The 20,535-nt window shown below is 41.4% G+C and overlaps 1 protein-coding gene across 1 annotated transcript in view; it reads left to right on the top strand.

Moving 5' to 3' along the window:
- mta1 (metastasis associated 1) overlaps window positions 1-20,535 on the top strand; it is a 45,609-nt gene that overhangs the window by 24,016 nt on the left and 1,058 nt on the right. The window contains exons 4-17 of the mRNA XM_084381753.1: window positions 4,159-4,285; window positions 6,999-7,062; window positions 7,388-7,505; window positions 9,841-9,943; window positions 10,344-10,443; window positions 10,926-11,114; window positions 12,743-12,817; window positions 13,403-13,461; window positions 13,745-13,998; window positions 14,906-15,057; window positions 16,553-16,742; window positions 16,829-16,918; window positions 17,117-17,272; window positions 19,815-19,960. Coding sequence (XP_084237879.1) covers window positions 4,159-4,285; window positions 6,999-7,062; window positions 7,388-7,505; window positions 9,841-9,943; window positions 10,344-10,443; window positions 10,926-11,114; window positions 12,743-12,817; window positions 13,403-13,461; window positions 13,745-13,998; window positions 14,906-15,057; window positions 16,553-16,742; window positions 16,829-16,918; window positions 17,117-17,272; window positions 19,815-19,924 — 1,787 coding nt within the window. The 3' untranslated portion in view covers window positions 19,925-19,960. The remainder of the gene's footprint in view (window positions 1-4,158; window positions 4,286-6,998; window positions 7,063-7,387; window positions 7,506-9,840; window positions 9,944-10,343; window positions 10,444-10,925; window positions 11,115-12,742; window positions 12,818-13,402; window positions 13,462-13,744; window positions 13,999-14,905; window positions 15,058-16,552; window positions 16,743-16,828; window positions 16,919-17,116; window positions 17,273-19,814; window positions 19,961-20,535) is intronic.

Genomic DNA, 20,535 nt, shown 5'->3' with positions numbered 1-20,535 from the left:
AGAGTCTGCCGCTTCAACGCACTGTAGTATCACAGAGGTGCAGTCAGTTTGTTAAGGTAATAACGGTCTGCTGTGCTCTCCTCACCTCCTCTCCTCACCCTCGGGCCTGCTCTTTCCTCTCCTTTCCCCTCCCTGCATGGTCTCTCAGCTCGGTAAGGCGACCCATTCATCAATAATTGATAATTGGCTGGGACAGGTGAGATGGAGAGGCAATTTGTAGAGAGTATGGTGTGGGTGCACTGCCAGGAGATTGGCTCCGAGGAGGAGAGGGACTGAGGTTGGGGAGTTGAGTTGCCACTCGAGGAGGAACAGCCAGGGGCCAGTTTGAAGGGCCAGCCAACTGATGCAGCACTACATAATGCTGCTCGTGTGTGCATCTGTGTGTGTGTATTCATGGATATGTGCATACAGAAGCAGAGTATTCAAGAAGTCACACTGTATATAAGACAAACTCGCAGATCACATTTTTGCCTCAAAGCGCCTCACAATCCACGCAAGATACTACTCTCTCTATTCATTACACACACGCAGACACACAAAAGAAACTTAATGAGGTGAGTCAAAGAAAGAGGTTCCTGATTCAGAAATGACTGATATACAATAGATGTAGTATATTAGTGAATATAGAGAGGAGACAAAATATACTAATATTAAATTTTTTGCCTCCAAAAGAGCAGTTATTCTCCCATTTTTTTTGTCAGAGGCTATAAAACCAATTTCTTCAAGAAAGACATCACAGGAACTGGTTGTTAAATCTTTCTCCCCCTTCGTCTAATAGGGTTAAAAACAACGAGCTCAGCATGTGCCTGAATGGTAGAATGATCACATCACAAGTTCATTCATTCATTTCAAAATATTGAGATATATCTTGTCTATTGCAACATTATTTTAAGGCCCTAAGACGGCTTATTTAACAGTGACAAAAATCATTAGTTGTGGAGATTGTACCAGTTGTCATTCACAATCTGTGTGTGTGTGAGAGCAAGTTGGCTTGTGAATGATTGTGTGTAATTTAAGATTTGCTTTATTAATTACCTTAAATTATCTATGATTGGGAGGCTTCATTGTGGAGTCAGGCGACTGTATACTCGCCTAGTCATAAATTATCGGAGTTAAAAAGGAATTGCGGAAACGATTTGTCCACGTTTGTCACCCATCTTTTTTGGAAACTATTAATTAAAGTTTAAACAAGTTTATGGGTGTGCGTTTCCTAAACCGCCACAGATTTCCGCCCTCGCAAGGCATCTCTACGTGCCACGTTCCATGACATTATTGTAGACTGGAAAAACTCTTATATCCGTTCTTCTAATGCGACTCCTGCATCACTTGTTTCTCAATGTTTCCGCTGATCGGCTATCGGTAAACTGCAGAAAAAAAGTACATATCCTTTATATGACAGAGTTTATTTTGCAGTGAGTCATGTATGCGTGGCACATGACTACCTCTCCTTCACAGGAAAAGCTTCTTTTCTCCAAAAATGAATACTCTCCTCTCACAGTTTAAATTCGATTCAGTTTTGCAGTGTTGTATATTTTTATGCTAATGCAGCAGTGCCTCGTAGGGTAAACACTAGCAGCAGTTTTGAGCTCATTACGAGCCGCGCTGCTGTATAACTACTGCAACGTCAGTACAGTAAAATACAGTTGATGTAAAGTAAATGTATAACGTTGTGCGCAATGTAAGAAAAAAAAGAAACGCACGTTTACAAGATGCATCTGTGACGTGACCTCGCACCTTATTTCCTTTTCTATTTAATCTTGTGTTTGTTTTTCTTGTATTAATAATCTCAGTCCATATTTTGTTGCTTTTACATGGCAGAAGATGGAGTGAAGCCCGTGCTCTGTGTGTGTGCGTGCTTCGCCTGATGGTGTGTCTGCTGAGTGCCGGGCAGAGTGAGGGAGTGAAGGAGTTCTTATTGATTTTGGCCACACATCTCTTCTCCTGAAAATCCCTTGATTGCTTTTGTTCTGCTCCCCGTCTCCCTCTTTCTGTCTCGCTTCCTCTAATGAAACTCCAAATGAATTGGAGCACGTACTGACTGCTCTCTTTCTCTCTCTCCTGCTCGCTCGCTCGTCTCCTCCGTCTCTCCACCACTCTCTCCAGCTTTCTCGCTGCGTGTCGCCGTCTCTCCCCCTCTCGCTCTCCTCGCTGATTTCTCTGTTGCTCCCCTTCCTTCTCTGCCTCTCTCTTTCTCGCCGTCCGCACATCTCTCTTTCTTCATCTCATGCTCCCTCGCTCTTTATCACTTTTGTCACACTTTCTCTCTGTGGATCTATTTTCCCGTCCATCTCACCTTCTCTTATCTCCTCTTTCCTCCTCTCACCCGGGCTCTCCCACCTTTCATTTCCTCTACTCTCCTCATCCACATATGACGAAGGGTATGTGCGATGGAGATACAGCAGCTGAATCTCCAGAATGATTCAGACTAATGACCGACTTACATTGGCTGATAACCCTCCATTAATTCTTGGAACGATTCTCGAGCTGTTTTTCACCTTCGATTCTTGCCGTTTCCTAGACATAATCTGTTTATGTGTAATGCCCAGGGTTTTTTTTTTTTTCCCCAAGTATTTCTTTTAATCCAAGGTTGACACCTGGAGTAAAAAAAAAATCTTGGAGGATCCGTGCCATAGTACTCATGAGACACAAATGCCATCTCTGCTGAGGCAACCATGAGAGAAATTAGCACAATGAACAACACTTGCCTAGAGGGAGCCAGTTTTGCACACAAACTTCATTTAATCGGCCAAATGGAGTACTACTCAGCCTGTGAACACAGTTGTATATTGTTTTCTGTGACTCTGGAGAAGCTTTGGCAAGCCAAAGAAAAGACAAAGACATATGCATGGACAGTTCATTTTTAGAGCTGGAAACATCCGGGGAACTTAAAGTTTGGATTTCTCTAATCCAGCCACACCGATTTGTGCCCATTAGGGTCGAACGATCCGAAGCGGCGATACAAACGTCCACCCCATGACCCCCCCCACCAACCTGCTGCCACAACACGGCATCACAACCTCTCTTCTACTTTCGCAGCTAACCTGAATCACAATAATGTGTCAAAAGACTCAACAAAACTGCAAGAAAATTCATTTTTCCACTCGAACGGGACTCGCTCAAGCTATCTGCATTTATTGAATAATTTTTCGACTGTAATTTGGTGAACTAATCTTTTAATCCCAAACTAATGCTGCAACCTTAAAACTTTGAAGAAAGTAGAAAGACCTTTTCTTACGGTCTAAAATGTCTTCAAATTGCCTCTTTTGTCAAACCAACAGCCCAAAACCCAAAGACTCTCCATTTATCATCATATATGACAAAGAAAAGCAGTAAATCCTTACATTTGGGAAGCTGAACCCAGCAAGAGTTTAACATTTATGCCTGAAAAAATGAGGGAAATGATTAATATATAAGTATCAAAGTATGAAAATACTTGGCAATTCATTTTATTTTTGCTCCACTAATCAAAACATCTGCCAATTGTAGCTGTACCTCCCACACTCCCACATCCAGATGATTTTGAGGAGACCTTAAATTCCTTTTTATTTGATTATTTTCTTAGATGCATTTGGCTTTTCTTTACTCCACTGGGAATGCATTCTGAAGGCGAACAATGTTAAATCATAAGTATTTATGCGAATTTCACGACAATCGGTTAAAAAAAGATTAGTATTCACATTTTGATTATTTTAGTAGTTTTCACGCTTGAAATACAGGAGATTACCCAGATAATAGTGTATTGAAAACACATTTCAGCGCCATGAAAATGATGGAGAATCCTGAGGGGACAAAGAGGAAGGTGATATCCGTAGTATTGCTTTGGTAATAAGGATAGAAATGCCGAATTGAAAAGGGAACCTTTGCCCGATGCGGTTTGAATTATATTGCAGGTCTCATATAGACGTAATCAGCATTTTATGTAAAAAATAAAAAAAAGTATGTATACAGGAGTCTCCACCTCCCCGGGGACTTCATTGTTCCGGCTCATCAAGTGTGCATCCATGTGCTTTATATCCGCTTGTTATGCACCTGAGACTGTTTGTGGCCGCAGACGATACATTTGCATCCCCCCCCCTCCGTTTTCCCCGCAGACGTCATTGTTCCACCTCATCAGATGTGTGTATGTTTGACCTTTTGACCCCTTTTCTTACCACCCAGGGGAGCTGGAGGAGGAGATGGAAAATCCAGAGATGGCCGACCTCCCCGAGAAACAGAAACACCAGCTCCGACACAGAGAGCTCTTCCTGTCCCGCCAACTGGAGTCTTTACCTGCCACACACATCAGGTAAATGATTGTCAGTCTGTCTTTTTGTTTCAGTTTTTCTTACTTTCTCTCCTCGAGGTCTGAGCATAACCTCTGGTCCCAGGCTGTGAATGAAGCCTTCATAATTCAGTGATCTTGTATCATTGTCAGAATTAATGTATGCAAAGCAGATTTCCTCAATTTGGGTACTGTGCGATGCTCTGGCTGTAAAAACTGCAAAATGTGGTATTTGGAGTAAGATTATGATTTCATGATTTATTGATTCCTTATAACGCCTGAGAGATGGTTTGAAGCGAGTCAAACCACCTCAAAATAATCCGCTCGTATGCACCTTGAGCACTGAATGTCAACAGAAAGCTGTTTCTACATATAGAACTGCCTTTGCTCATCGGTAAGCTCCTGGCAAACCCACCTAATCATCGCCACATTATTACTTGACATTTCTGAAGAGAGGCAGGGAAGAGCAAACTGACATCTGCTCGAGTAAAAATACCCTGATGAGACGTTTGTTTAGCGAGGACTCAAACTTGATTAAGATTTCTAACTAAACGCCTGCATGTGGCGAGGTGACACGAGATGTTTGAGTTTATCGCCATGCCTAACTGTATACGCTTTAGGCTGCAGAGGTATGACTAATTAGCTGGTAAATAATTTGAATGCAGACGGTAGCAGTTGAGGGACAGAGATGAGTGTTGTCGGTGTCAACACACTGGACCGTGATTCATCGAGTAACAGGCTGTGCCAGATGGAAACACATCAATATCAGCGTCGCAGATTCTGAGATGAATCCTATATCAAAATATCCTCTTAGACGGTTTCAAGATAAAAGATGTTTATCGTCACTCCAGTTGTTGAAGTACACTCGTGAAATTCTTCGGCTGAGAGGCTCCACTACAGGGAATAGTAAATACGTATATATGTAAGGTATAAAGAAATCAAAACAGTGTGATAGCAGTAAAGGGTTTGAGAGCAATAAAAGGAATGAAGCAATAAAATGTAAAAAGGGAACAGAAACAGAAAGAGCTAGAATAGGGTGCATGTGTAGGTCTAAGGCACGTAATTGTAATAGAAATAAAAAGGGATGAAAGCAATGAAGAGCAAATCTGCAATAAGAAATAAAAACACAAAGTGTAAACAGAATATAAATGAATAAAATGGTATTTGTCTTGCAGAGGAGAGTAGGGCTGCAAGTAACTATTACCTTCATTATCAATGAATCTACCAATTATTGTTTAGTCCATTTAAAGCAACAAAATCTAACCTGGACAATGATAGTTGATCATTCAGTGTCATCCCCATGTCATCAATTAAAAGGGAAGTCAGTCCCAGTCAGGGGTCATTGCAAAATTATGCGGGATATTCATGTTTTTGTGTCATTATTTTGTATTGAATGGCCAGGATAACTTGTATCTGATAGTTATTAACAACAATTTACAATAATTTGAGAACGTTTTGCACCAACACCAACACCAACGCACCAGTTAACAACAGCCAGAACATGAAGGAGGAGGGAAATTCCTCAGGCCCCGCACGATAAAGTTTGCGCAATTTTGTGAGTCGTTGACTTAGAAGAAACTTTACAAACAATGTGAAACACTCGCTGACAAGTTCTTAATTATTTGGACCTTCTTGTAAATTTGTCAAATGTTACACGCAAAGTTGTTTCTTTGTGTGCAAATCATTGGTTCCGCTCGTTCCAGCGATGCGCGTGTTTATTTGCATATGAAGCGGGGAAGTGAGATCCGATCACAAGTGGTTTCTCCACTGGAGATGCGTGTCGAGATGCCTCATACCAGGTGTGAACCGATGAGCTGTCCACATGTGATCTGAATGCCGGGGACAATGTGACTCACACATTTTGAGAAACGAGCATATATATATATATATAAGGCGGATCTGTTTGTCACCGTTATCAGAGACAGTCATATGATAAACCACAGAATTGAGGAGTAACTTTAGGGCTTTATGATCAGAGAAAGTTTTATATCCTGTGAACACTTCTTCATATTCCCGCCCTCCCTCTTCCTCGCCTGTCCTTTCACTCTCAATTTTTCAATTTCAAATCAAAAGCTTTATTGGAAGGAAAGTTTCAAAAACAATTTTGCCAAAGCAAATATTTGTAGAATTTTCTCTCTCTCTCTCTCTCTCTCTCTCTCTCTCTCTCTCTCTCTCTCTCTCTCTCTCTCTCGGACTCTCTCTTCTCTCTCTCTCTCTGACTCTCTGCTGCAAGTCTGAGTCACACTTATTTATCAATTGATGGTTTTATATAATGCCCCGTTTCAGGCGGTGCTGCAGTCCCCTTGCCCATGTCAGATACTGACGCTTTGAGTCGTTGCCTGACCCGAGCTGCCAGCCCAAAGTGTCAGTAATTAATGTTCATGGGATGAGACTTGTAAATCAACTATCTTTCCCCAGAAAGTTAGGGTTAGGGGGTAGGGCTAGGGGTTTTTGCTTTAATGTAGGAAAAAAAACATCTCAATTTCCCAGAGCCCAGAGTGGTGTCTTCAGATGACTTATCTTGTTCAACCAACAGTCCAAAACCCAAAGACTCTTCATTGATAATGATAAAGACCAACTCATTCTCCGTCGATTGGCTGCTGTCATTGCAGCTCTAGACAAGGGCAGCAACCTTCTGGCACTTGCATGACCAGTTATCCCCTGGACTTTTAAGTCTTGTCTGTTATTTTGTGTTTGCTCACTTTTTACTCTCCTCCATCCTTTCCTTCCTGTCCAGGGGGAAGTGCTGTGTAACTCTGCTGAATGAGACAGAAGCCCTGAAGTCGTACCTGGACAGAGAGGTACGTAAACCCGCCAAATGTTGCGATGGGGTCTTCTAAACTGTGATTAGGTGTGTTTAGATTTCAGGATTATCTAAGACAGCATGTGTGTATGTGTGTGAGGGAGACTTATGAGCTAAGAGATTCTTGTTTCCAGATGAATTATTCAACGTGTTGACCTAGAATGTTCTTTTCACGTACAGTAATGAGGAGACGAGAGACTAGCAGGGAGGGAAAAGTACACACACACACATACACACATACTCTTTCGCCTCTGCGTTAGCCCGTCCTGCTTCCTCTTGCTTTCATTCCAACCTCACGCCTTCCCGCCATGTGTATTTCCCAGGATGCCTTCTTCTACTCGCTGGTGTATGACCCTCAGCAGAAGACCCTGTTGGCTGATAAGGGGGAGATCCGTGTTGGGAACAAGTTCCAGGCCGACATCACTGACCTCCTCAATGAAGGTACATCATACTTAAAGCTCAGGATTTTTAATTGACACAGTTTTCCAGAGAAGATTATTCACAGGGTAGCACATTAACTTTTTCCTGCAGGGGACTTTTTTTCTTTTCTTTTAACACCGCTGTGTTCTGATTTTTTTTTTTTTTTTTTTTTTTTTTCATTTTTGCATTAATAGGGGAGCCTGAGTTATAATAAACTATTCAACTTTTCATGTTTTTGTTGCGGCTCAGTTCTCCAGAATGTTTCATGAACTTTAAGCAGCCTTTTGTGCCCCAAGCCACCATTTACTCTACTTTTTCACAATTAAAGTTGTAATAAAACAACTAACCTTGGTTTCCATGGAAATCACAGGGTGGAAGCATGATTATACATAGTCAGCTCATATATTAATAAGATTATTGCCTGTGTGCTGCACACAATGTATGGAAAGGACGTGCCGTGTGAAAAGTTACTGGACAAATTCTTCATTGATGACAGCCATGTTCACCTTTTGCTAAATGTGCAACTACAACAAAACTTCCTGTTTCTCAACAATTAACACTCCCCATTTCCCCATAATACAGGATACCATATACACTTAAAGAAGTACAGATGGTGTCTTCATACAACTGGGCTGTACATACACAATTATTTTTGAAATTGGTGCTTGGTTTTCACTCGTCGTCTATTTCGAAACCAAAAACAGTCGGGTAGCCGTCTGGAAACAATCAATATCATATTACAACCGAACAGTACACTAAAATATGTGTTTGAAAACATTTTAGGCGAGAAATAGACAACGAAACAGTGTTGCGTTTCCTATTTGATCAGCACAGTCTTTTTCAGCTTGACAATACGAAAACAATACTGTGGACACACGTTTGCTATTGCAGCTCAACAGTACAATAAAATATGTTTCTGAAAAGATTTCAGGTGAAAAACTGGCATTATAGTAAAAAAAAATCTTGGTTCATATTTTATCAGCACTGTCTAGTTTTCACAGTTTGATGGGAGTTTGGTGAGAAGCTCCTCACTCGATCCAAGAGAGAGAAAGGGGGCCAGCTGACTCACTCTATCCTGCTATGCCCTTTGTGTCAGCGGATGCAGGCATACTAAAATGCGAAACAACAATCTCCAGTCGATACAACAGCCCTAAAGTCCTCCACAAATGAACACATGGTAGTTGTTTAGTTTCTGGCCAAAGTGTAAAAGTACTTCCAGAATCCAGTGAACTCACAGATACAGGACAATCAGCACCTGTATTGTTTCCTCTGCTGTGAGCACACGGCGAGCCGCTGCCGCTGGCCTTGGCATCATGTCTACTGCTCCTTTTACACTGAAAACGATGAGGGTGTTGGCAGCTGCTTGCTGTTTGAAAGCACCTTTTTAAAGCTGCATGTTCACATCCAAAGATCAGAAATGTGGCCCTTATTTTAAAGGAGACAGATTCTGCTCATTTCCAGGTTCATAGTTTTATTTTGTTTTACTACTAGAAGAGGTTTACATGCTTTAATGCACAAAAACCACTGCAGCACTGTATTCCCAGTCTCCTCTGATTGGTCAGCTTACACATGCCTGTGCCAGTGCCGCTAACAACGACAAAGCATCTGTGCTAAATCAGTTCTTACGTGCTAAACTAGCCACAAGGCATAAATCATGCAAATGACGTGGCTAGTCTATTGACGAGGCATTTCAGGAGCAGTGTTTTCTGTGGGAGAGACGAGCTTCTGTTGGTGCGGACGTTGACCTTTTTTAGCATTCAAGATCTTTTACACGCACGAGAACATATATAAAACATCGAAGAAAAGGAAAAAAGCGAAAAAAGTACAATATGTCATATTTAAACTCTTAATTGCCAAATTTTTTGACTTTGCAACTTTTCCTCAATATTAGAGTCTTTAATTATTTTCATTCAAGCGGTTTGAGGATATTTCCCAGACCTTTCGTGCCAGTTTTGTGTGACAATATTAAGTATTTTCAAATGTGACTATTTTTCTGCCAGATTTAGGGTTTAGTGTTTTGCCAGAATTTTATTCTTAGCAGGTGGGAAAACCTCTGAAATTGCAATTAGGACACCGTGGGATGCTAAGCTCACTAATTAAACCCATGTTAATGAAATTCTGTTACATGTGTTAGAAGCTCAGGCAGGTTGGCTGGTCTGTTGCAGGCTGGCAGCTTGACAGACCCCACCTATCCAACTCTGGGATTCATTAGAGCTTAACACGAGGTAGTCATTTTAAAAAGAGAAAGAAAATAAAATTTCATTGTGGATATTACAAACTCGGAACCATTGCGGCTTTGAACCGCATGGGGAGAAATAACTGTGCCACTATGTGTTCATCTTCTGCTTCTCTGTAGGCGAGGAAGATGGCAGAGACTTGGAGAAACTAGAGGAGAAGGTGTGGGACCCCAACAGCTCACTGACGGAGAAACAGATCGACCAGTTCTTAGTCGTAGCTCGGTAAGTCAACAGATGTGAAAAAGCATACAAGTAATAATAAAAACAAACACCACTCTCATAGCTGTGTGCTAAAGATGAAGCTTCAGCCTAGAGATGGTTAGCTCAGCCTGCTCCTCCTGCTCCTGCTTGTTACAGCATGTGACGTAAACGTTAACGGCGTCCTCTTTGGCCGAGCTGTAACGTTAGCTAGCTTTGGCACGCGTAGATGGACGCTTCCTCCTGCGCTGTTATGTGGTTGGTGGGTGTAGTCAGGTATTCCTGAATAAGGCTGAACTGCACCTTAAGTTATTGGAGGGTCATTGATAATATATTGATAAAAAGATGGTGAGAGTAAAAGTGTATTTCCTGTCTCTTCATATACACTGTATAATACCTTTTTCATCGTGTGTGTGTCCCACAGTTCAGTCGGTACATTCGCCCGAGCCTTGGACTGCAGCAGTTCTGTCCGGCAGCCCAGCCTTCACATGAGCGCTGCTGCAGCCTCCAGAGACATTACCTTGGTGAGATACACATGAAAGCGGCCTTGGGTTAAATCAGCATCACACCATAGATGAAAAGTGTATGGGCGGGGGGGGTGGAGGGGGGCAGCAGCACCGATAATCAAAGAAAATGGTCGTCGTACACGTGTGTGTTTATGCGTGTGTGGGTGTTTGTGTGTCTGTTAGCGATCGTTGGGGCCTGTGTCTGGTTATCCTTAACAAGCACTTGGCCCCAGAAGCCTGGTGCGGGTCTATTCTGCCCTAGATCTTATCCTCATATATAAAACATAGACGAGAGGCCTTCTAGCTATCCCCACACACACACTAACACACACTCAAACGCAGCCCAAAGCCTCGGACAAGAGACTGCATATAAACTCCATGGACCAAACAAATAAAAATGAGTCATACTCTTCCCAACATGTCAGCAGAATATTTCCGAACATTCACTGCAGCAACAGCAGTCCTGAGCCGAACATGTATTTTTCTATCTCGCATTTTAGTTTCACGCCATGGACACCCTCCACGCCACGGGCTATGACATGACTCGAGCCATCTCAGCGCTGGTGCCTCAGGGTGGGCCCGTCCTCTGCAGGGATGAGATGGAGGAGTGGAGCGCCTCCGAGGCCAACCTGTTCGAGGAGGCACTAGAGAAGTACGGCAAAGACTTCACCGATATCCAGCAGGATTTTGTGAGTAGCAAACCAATAAAAAGCATATTTGAAACGAATATTCTTGTTTGTGTTCTTGCCGTGGGTCAGATGAGAGGATCAGGACTGGAAGTAAAATATGAAACTGCAGTCGGACGGTTAGCTTAGCAAAAAAGCTGGATACAGGAGAGAACAGCTTGCCTTCTTTAAGGGAAAATATGTGCCTACGAGCTCTTCCGGTTGTCGGATGACCTCACAGTGATGACAAAAGGGTTCAGGAAGTCCATGAGGGTCACAAATAAAAGGTCAGCACATAACGCCCCGTGTATATTTTGGTTTTACAAACCAGATGTAGTGTAGTGCCCCAGAAACAATTTCGAAAAACAAGATTATTGTTATTCTAAAGGGTAAATTCACCCAAAAATGAAAATTCAATCTTCTCACCCTCACGCCGATGCAAAGTCGGGTGAAGTAGTCCACAAAACATTTCTGGAGCTTCACAGCGAAACAGTGTTACAACGTTCTCCTAAAAACGCAAAATGGCGCCATACAGCTGGACAGGATGATCATAATTATAAGGCTAGATGTTACGAGGACAATCTGTGGATTACAAAATATATAAATGCAATTTTAACATTATATATTCGGCCAATTTTTGATTACAGCAGACATTTTAATTTAATAAAATGACACTTATTAAGAAGGGTAGTTTGTTTAATTGTAGAGAATTGTGTGCTGCAGCTCTGTCACTGTATCATATTTCTGTGCGGCTGGGCCGCTGTGTGTAAAGACGAGGCTCATAAGCCTGTATGTTCGATGCTTATAGACTCATTTAGAGATGTGTACAGTGGGTTTTCAGCACCCCCATAATATCTGGATCGGAGTGCAGAAACCATTAGAACTAACCTGCATTTAGGCGTTTAGCTGATGTTACACAGAATAACCTTCAAGCACAATAATAGTTTTGTAAGCTGAGATTGCATTCAGCCCAAAGAAGAGCACTAAGTACAATGGAAACATTCCACAGAAATATCTTCGAGAAAAGTAACTAAAACCAGGAGAAAGCTGCCTTTCTCCTCAGTCTTCTGTGCTTTCAGCCTGAGAAGAATGCTGCTGGACCCCACTACTACTCATTGTGCTAATCTCTCACTGTGTGCATCACTCCACCACCTGGTGGCTGGCTGCTGTCAGTGCTGCTCACTCAGGTTTCCACCCAGGCCTTCTCTCAAACAACAGGACTACACCACCATTATGGGTGGGGCCTCCACTTGACAGCTCATTTTCCTTTCAAACTTCTTAGAGGGAACCTTACGGTGCAACTTCAGTTGGTTCGACCTAATTTTGTAGCCAGTTATGTTGTTTCTGATCATTTATTTAAAGGATCTCTTTGTATGAAAGGGTACTTATGCGATAGATGAGAAAAATAAAGTTGGCTGAAGACATTTTGATGTTCATGTTGAAGTGTTATAAATCTACTTTTGATATGAAAGCGTTGGCCCAGAGGCTTCAGAGGGTTTTTAGCAGCTTGACGAAAAATCTTTAAGTGTTGCATTGAAAATACTGGCCTTTTGTGAGTCTGGAGATTGAAACCTGGCAACGTATCAGTGACAACTCTGCTCTCTACTACTCGCTGCTTTAATCACCAGTTTTTGCTCTCTCTCCTCCTCCAGCTGCCCTGGAAGTCCCTGACGAGTATTATTGAGTATTACTACATGTGGAAGACCACAGACAGATATGTACAGCAGGTAAACACACTCATTACATGTCAGTGATTTTAGAAAAACTTGAAAAAACTTCTATATTTTTCCATTTTAACTTCCTTTCTTTTAGAGCTCAAAAGCGTTGATCGTTTTATTTTGCAATGTCTGATTTAAACCCTCATTGAAAAAGGAATATTAATTATTTTGCATTTTACTATATCGTTTTTTTCTGGCCAAATGAATCATGTAGGGCCCAAAATGCTCCCTTTTTTGTTTTCTTTTTATTCTCCTTTTCCCCCTCAATCTTGCCAGTGTCAGTCTGAGTATATGTTTTGTTGTGCATCTGTATTATGTCATCAGAGTAGCTGCAAGTTGAAAGTCAAAAGAAAAATAATAAATAAATAAAAAAGGAGGCAAATGTCAGTTTCATTCAGATGTATCCCTTTCACTCTCTTTAAAATCAATAAAATCCTTATGGAGTTCTGAACTCAAGGTTGACAACTTCACTTTTAAATGCCTTTTTTTTCTTCTTCTTTTTTTTTTTTTCTTCACAACATTGTTGTCGGAGCTAACATCTCTAACCACACTCTTCTTTCTCTACTTTCTCCCCCACCTTTCTCTCTGCGTCAGAAACGATTAAAAGCAGCCGAGGCAGAAAGCAAGTTGAAGCAGGTCTACATCCCTAACTAGTGAGTACAAGTGCAAATAGCAGGTTTGAATAAAACCATCAGAGATCACTTGAGCACTGGTTTCTCATCTGAATACACACAGATATCAAGTAAGAGTTTTTCTGACTCTCTGCAGCATGTCTGGTGTTTAAAATACTGTACTGATGCTGTTGTTTGAGCACAAGGGTTTCTCTCAGTACAGTATTACTATAGCTGCTGTCTCTGAATGTTATCTACTCTCTTTGGCCTGCATTATCTTTGCTGGTCTAACCTCCCCCCTCTCCCTGCTCCTGTGCCCTTCCAGTAACAAGCCAAACCCCAACCAGCTGAGTAACAATGTAAAGCCAGCTCTGGTGAATGGAGCAGCGGGTGCAGTGGGTGCAGCGGGTGCAGTGGGTGCAGTGGGTGCAGTGGGTGCAGGGGTCCCAGGGGTCCCAGGGGTCCCAGGGATCCCAGGGGTCCCAGGGGTCCCAGGGATCCCAGGGGTCCCAGGGGTCCCAGGACCTCCAGGCTCAGGGCAGACCCCCGGCCTCGGCAGAGCCTGTGAAAGCTGCTACAGTGAGTCATCTGCATGTGTAACACTGCTGTCATGTAACTGCAATAGCTGCTGTTTCTGTGCTTATTGATATTAAGATTCACAAACATTGGCCTGATTTATTTCGATTTTCAGTACATCTAGCTTAATCGTACATGATGAACTTAGGGTAATTGCTTTGGCATTCACAGGTGCAATCACATTCAACAGAAGCTGTTGCATATTAAGATTTCCTTCACCTTGAGAAGCTTGTTTACGTCTTTACTTGCAAATACAAGAGTAAAACGGGCATATAGTGTGTATTTTTAGATTTGGTTCATCTCTTTTAATTGTAACATCTGGCTTAAAGGAGACCTATTATGCTTTTTGTTTTGCTTTGTTTGTTTTCCTTTCTTTCAGTGTTTTATATATGCTTAAACAGAGCGTCTCAGACAGAGGGGGAATATAGTGCTGCAGCACTGGACAGTACAGTATGAGAAAACTGTGTTTTTTGAGCAGGAAAGCATGTAAACCTATTCAAGCAGTAACCCTAAATAAAATTATGAACCTGAAAACGAGCACAATATGTCGTCTCTAACATCCTCCAAAAATAAAATACTGAGCTGATCATCCTACTTGATTTCAATAGACAATTAACTTAAATCAGAGCTTTTTTTAAACTAATGATATTAAGAGCATAAAATGGACACTGTACTCTCTGTATGAGGCACACACTTGACTTTTTCCCCCATTTATTAAACTGGAGAGGATAGAAGATATCATAACATGCCCCGCAGCAGGGTATTGTTTGAGTTATTTTAGTGGTTGTAGTTAATTCAGCGATGAATGATTAAAGGTTGTGCACTTGCTTGCATGCACACGAGCACGACTTTATGATTATGTGTGTCTACTGCACTCACTTCAACGTAGTCTATGTGGTTGTGTGTGCAGCCAGCAGCTCTTACCAGTGGTACTCGTGGGGACCTCCCAACATGCAGTGTCGCCTGTGCGCGTCATGCTGGACTTACTGGAAGAAGTACGGAGGGCTGAAGATGCCCACAAGACTGGACGGAGAGAGGCCTGGACCCAACCGCAACAACATGGTATAATCTGACACACACACGCATATATATATACACACACACACACACACACTCAGGCTTCACTGGACAGTTCATTTATTTATTCTGCAAACCCCAAACAACAGCCTCACTGTTTGCCTGAGGCCTTAAAGGAATAGTTCATCCTCTAGAAGAGAATCTTTGTCTTATCATCCTCATGTATGTTTGACTACCAGTAAAGCCCGACTGATTCTTGTTTTTTTTCCGAGATCAGCATCGTCAGTCCTGCTAGTATATTTTGTATATTTATGAGGCCTTATTATTTTAATTTTTCATTATTTTGTTTCATTTATTTTTTTCTATGAATCCATAAATCATTTTATTTCAAAATCTTTAAAAGGAAAATTAGTGTCAAGCCCAAGGTGGCACCTTTTAAGTTTTTGTTTTTTTTGTTTTGTTTTTATTTTTTGTTAAATTAGCTGTCACCAGCAAATGTTTGAGGTATTTTTTTGTTCAATTTAAGATTAATCAATTATGAAAGTAGTTTTTTTTTCTTTGGAACTCAATTCAATTATAAGTTTCAGTTCTGCACATATCACAAGTGGCTAGTTAGCTGCCATTCTCTGTTACAGTTAGCGACAAAACAAAACAAAAAAATTAAAGGTACTTACGGTTAAGAAGAGGAAAAACCAGCTCCAAGTTGGAGCCCGGAGCAGCTTGTACCACATGACTCACGTTTGCTAACAAGCATGCACGGCCAGCCCAGCCACCACAACAAAGAAGTCAGAAGCTTGGATCACAACACAAACATAGGAAGTGTGACTTTATTCTCTAGTCAGGATACCATTATTCTAGTATATCTTTATATAGCAAACAGTTCTCATAGCACAATCTCATGTATTTAACCTTTAAACAAGATAATCTAAATGTTCTTGAGACAAAACTTAATCATTGGGTCCCAAAATACAGTATTTGATGGAAGTTACCAATTTGATTCACTCTGACTCTTGACTGTAACTGTTTTTAATAGTTTTTTTAATACTTTACCTTAAATTTGTTTCTCTTTTAAGAGTTAAAAAGACTCTTAGATGACAAAAATGCAAAAAAAAAAAAAGTCCTCATAAGTAACCATCCAGCCTTTCATTTTGTGTGTACTCTGTCAATAAGACAAATAAAGTACTGCATATACTCTAAATATTTGCAAGCCCGATGAAGCATGAATATTGTTCAGCAGTGAACTCCAGTAAATTATTGGCTACTTAAGTGACTGTGTGAGTCTGCATTAGCTGGGTCAAGTTGTTAAACGGATGAAGCATTTTGGGAAGATTCCAGTCAGCTCCATTTTCCCCAACCGGCATCAATAAATCCAACTAATGAAATCCATCTCCGATAACGATTCACTCCAAATGTTTTCTTCATCGTCAGTCAGGTGATAATTTGACCCTCCACCAGTCCATCAGTGTTTATTGGATCAAGTGTATGCTACTGTCAATACATTCACAGCATCTCAGAGTTGTTAATCTGTTTGAACCTTCAGAGCCCCCACGGCCTGCCCCTGCGGCACAGCGGCAGCCCCAAGTTCGCAGTGAAGACGCGACAGGCTTTCTACCTGCAGACCACCGGCCTGACGCGGATGGCACGCCGCCTCTGCCAGGACATCATCAGGCCGCGATATCTGGCCCGGCACCCCTACCTCCCTGTCAACACAGCAGCCATCAAGGCAGAATGTAAGGGCCTGATCACACCGCCTGCTGAAGAGACCAGTTTGTCTTTTTCCCGTGTAATTCAGTGTTTTTGCAATGGATTTCTGCAGGTGCCCTGCGGTTGCCAGATGGCCCAAAAAAGCCATTGTCACTGAAACCTGTGGAACGTAAACCTCTGGAGTCTGTGGTTCGATATTTAGGTAAGAAGAAGAAGAAGCTATCACTGACTGTGTCTTTGTTGTTTGAGTTTCTTTTTGAATTTTCTTTTTAATTAATTTTTGTCGTAATTAGCTGTATGCATTTCACATCCTGTTCTGACTCTCTGTATCTGAAAAAAACCTGATCTTTGTCCTGTTTTTCTCCCCTCTTCATGTTACTTCCTCCTCTCTCACCTACAGAAGCACATCCCCGTCCAGCCAAACCCGACCCTCCGATTCGTGGAGCGTCCATCTCTACAGGCAGCCTGACGCCCATAAAGGCCTCTCCCATCCTAAACAATGGCTCACCCACCATCCTGGGCAAACGTACCTATGAACAGCACAACGGACTCGATGGTGAGCGCAGCAGACTTGCATTTTTTGTTTTGATGATTTATGTCTTGTAGCAGCATTATATATTCAGATTCTAGTTTCCTCATGAATTCAGCACACTTTAAAACATCTAATTTGATTAAAAGGTGAAAACGAGCTTGATACGAGATTAATTATTTGCCAGTTTTTTCTTAAATCTGATAATCACCATCTCCTAATCTAAATTACTAATTATTTCATCGTGCAAATGGGAGACTTTTAACGAGATATGGAGATAAGGAGTTTACTTTAATTAATGTCCCAGCTGCAGGTTTTTTTTATGTTGGATTATTGGCATTCTGACTCTGAATGCAGTTGTTCATCTGTATGAAATTATTGGAGTAGAATAATGCTGTCATCATTAGCTATAAAACTAATTCGAATGTGTTTTTCATCAGTCACGTTTTAATTATTTTAGCTGTATTAATACTAGTGTTTCTGTGAAACGCATTACTTTAATTTTTAATGTCTTGGCTAAATATGGATTATTTTAATATTTGAGCAGTATGTAAAGGCTCACTCGATGGCTACAGTTAAGATTCACCGCCGAAGGGTTAAGAGTTTGTGCGGGGCTCTTATTTTTTTGGGTTATGTCCCACTTTCCCCTCTCCCCTGTGAAATGAGAGAGGGGAAGAGACAGACTGAGAGATCAAGAGAGTGAGAGTCTGCCAGAGAAAGACGGGGAGGAAGAGGGAGAAAGAGAGAGGATCGGATCGGCCTTGCTGCTTTAGCTGGAGGCTACAGTCTATGTTGTCATGGTAACAGCGGAGAGGAGGAAGAGGAGGAGGAGGAGGAGGGCTTAGTAAGTGTGTCCTGAGGGAGAGCATCTCCACTGGTCTGTGAGCCCACCTCAGGCCCAGGCTGGGATAACACACCATGAGGAGATCTGGGTTGGAAGGCAGCCAGGCTCAAATATCAGGGATTAGTTTATATTTACTTTGGCTTGAGATTTTATTTTGTTATTTTACTCAGTTTATCAACTTGGTCACTCGTATCTTTACTTTTTATTCTTTAACTATTATTGCTCAGTTGTTTTGTTTTTTTGCTCAGAGCAATTTGAGGACCTAGAGTCTGTGTTCTGCACTCCTCTTCATCAGTGTCTGTCTCCTCTGTTTTCTTGTTGTATTGATCTTTTTCCTACTAACTCTTCTGCACATGCGCTGAAAATTAAAGGAATAGTACAACATTTTTGGAAATCCACTTATTTGCCGTTTTGCTGAGAGTCAGTTTAAGTTATAGGGTTAGAACCAGGAAGTGATTAGCTTAGCGTAGTGTAAAGGCTGGAAGCAGGGGGAAACGGCTAGCCTGGCTCTCTCAAAGGTCAGAAATCCACCTCCTAGTATCTCTGCAGTTTACTTATGTGCACATTGTATCTAAGGTTGTTGTATAATGTGGCTCATTAATGTTACTCTCTCTAAATGATTAACTTTTTTTTTAATGTGGCCTGAAGATGCTGTAATTCTGCACATGTAGTGGATTCACCTGCTTTCCTTACGGACATTATCTTTTGGTTGTGTCTCATTCTTGTGAATGTGAAATCTCAGGGATGCCTGGAGGCAATTTCCGCACCTTTAGCACAAATGTCCATTGAACTCAGTAGATTTTTGTTTGTTTTGTATGACATAACTCAATAATTCAACAATAATGGAGTGATGACGTTTTATGAAAGGTCAAAAATCAACTTCACTTCATATTATTTGACATCACATCTCTGGAACAGATGTATGTATGCACGTCTTTTTCACGGAAACTTGCATTTAATAGCTTTCCCTCAAAGTCTTCACTACATAGGCGGCATTATATGAGTCTGGACAGACATGGATGTCTGCAACTTGACTGATGCACAGATGCATACAACCATGAGGTGGTAACTCTAGTTCTGGATCTATGTTAGCTTTTAATGAAGACCCCTTTTTATTATTTACCATGTCAGACCCCACCGGTGTAGCAAAGCACACAGTGGTTTTCACTCCAGACCTGGTCGGACTTCATCTGTGAAGAATAATGAGAATTACTGCTTCATGGTTTTTGTCTGAATGCTAAATTGTTAAAAACACGTCTTTGTCTGAGCCAGACTGTTAACAATATGATGATGAATATTTATAAAGATAATTTGCTGAGTGTCTTTTTGAGTTGGCAAAAACAGGCTTGTGCTTGTTTCTGTGCAAAACAGACGAGGCAGAGAGTTTGTTTACTGTTTGAACTGTTGATAAAGTTTTGGGTGAAAGATTAAAAACTAACCTTTACATTACTTAACTGATAAGTGGGAGATGATTACCTCCTGAGCTGCAGACATCGATGAGCTCTGATGGAGGAAGTGAAAAATGTGACGTCAGCTGTGAGAAGATTTATTAATTAACGATTAACGAGGCATATTCATGTCTATTCATTTTATTCTGTAGATATACTAAAGAAACTAGTACTTTATGGAGCCACCAGGGGGCAGGAGATTTTATCCTTTAGTGAACTCAGTGGGCTGATGTGTGTGTGACCAGCATCTCTTGTGTTCCTCTGTCCTCCTCTGCAGGCTCTAAATCCAAAGGCCTGACTCCACAGTGGGACATCATGGCCAAACGGGTGAGCGAGGCGGCGCGGCCCTCGGTCTCCCTGCAGGACGAGGTACATGAACTGGACTGACCGCTCTGTGGGAACGACCTCTACTACAAAACCCCGGTGAGGTGAGACACACTGTTGTGTCTCTCTAAAGATGATCACTGTTTATGCACACTCTTCTCCCAATGTTTCTCTTTTAATTTATCATTTCAGCCATTTTTCAAACAAATAAGTCAAACATTTGCTGGTTCCAGTTTCTTAAATGTAAGGATTTGCTGCTTTTCTTTGTCGTTTATGACTGTAAATGAAGAGTCTTTGACCTTCTGAGAAAAGTAACACTTTAGAGTCCTTTTGCGTTACCAAAAATTAAATCACATTTGCGATTCCTTACATATGTTGCTGCTTATATTGTCCAGAGGATACACATCTTCCTTTTTAAATGTATTGACTCAGCCGTCATTGAAGAGCATATTGTACGACCCCTTATCTGTAACTCTGCAGGCTAATAAAAACAGGAATGACAGACGTAACATCCCCCTCACAGCTTTTGATTACAAAACATAATCTCAAGTGGGATACAGGGGCACATACAGCCTAACAAGTTCATGTAACATGTATATTTTTTAACGATTCGACTGCAATGAAAGCAGCTGCCTCTATGAAAACAAGAAAACGCAGGCTCAAATAGCCTATAG

Source organism: Pagrus pagrus, assembly GCF_965226575.1.
Source record: "Pagrus pagrus genome assembly, chromosome: 18".
Classification (NCBI taxonomy): Eukaryota; Metazoa; Chordata; class Actinopteri; order Spariformes; family Sparidae; genus Pagrus; species Pagrus pagrus.
This window is presented reverse-complemented; position numbering and strand designations above follow the sequence as displayed.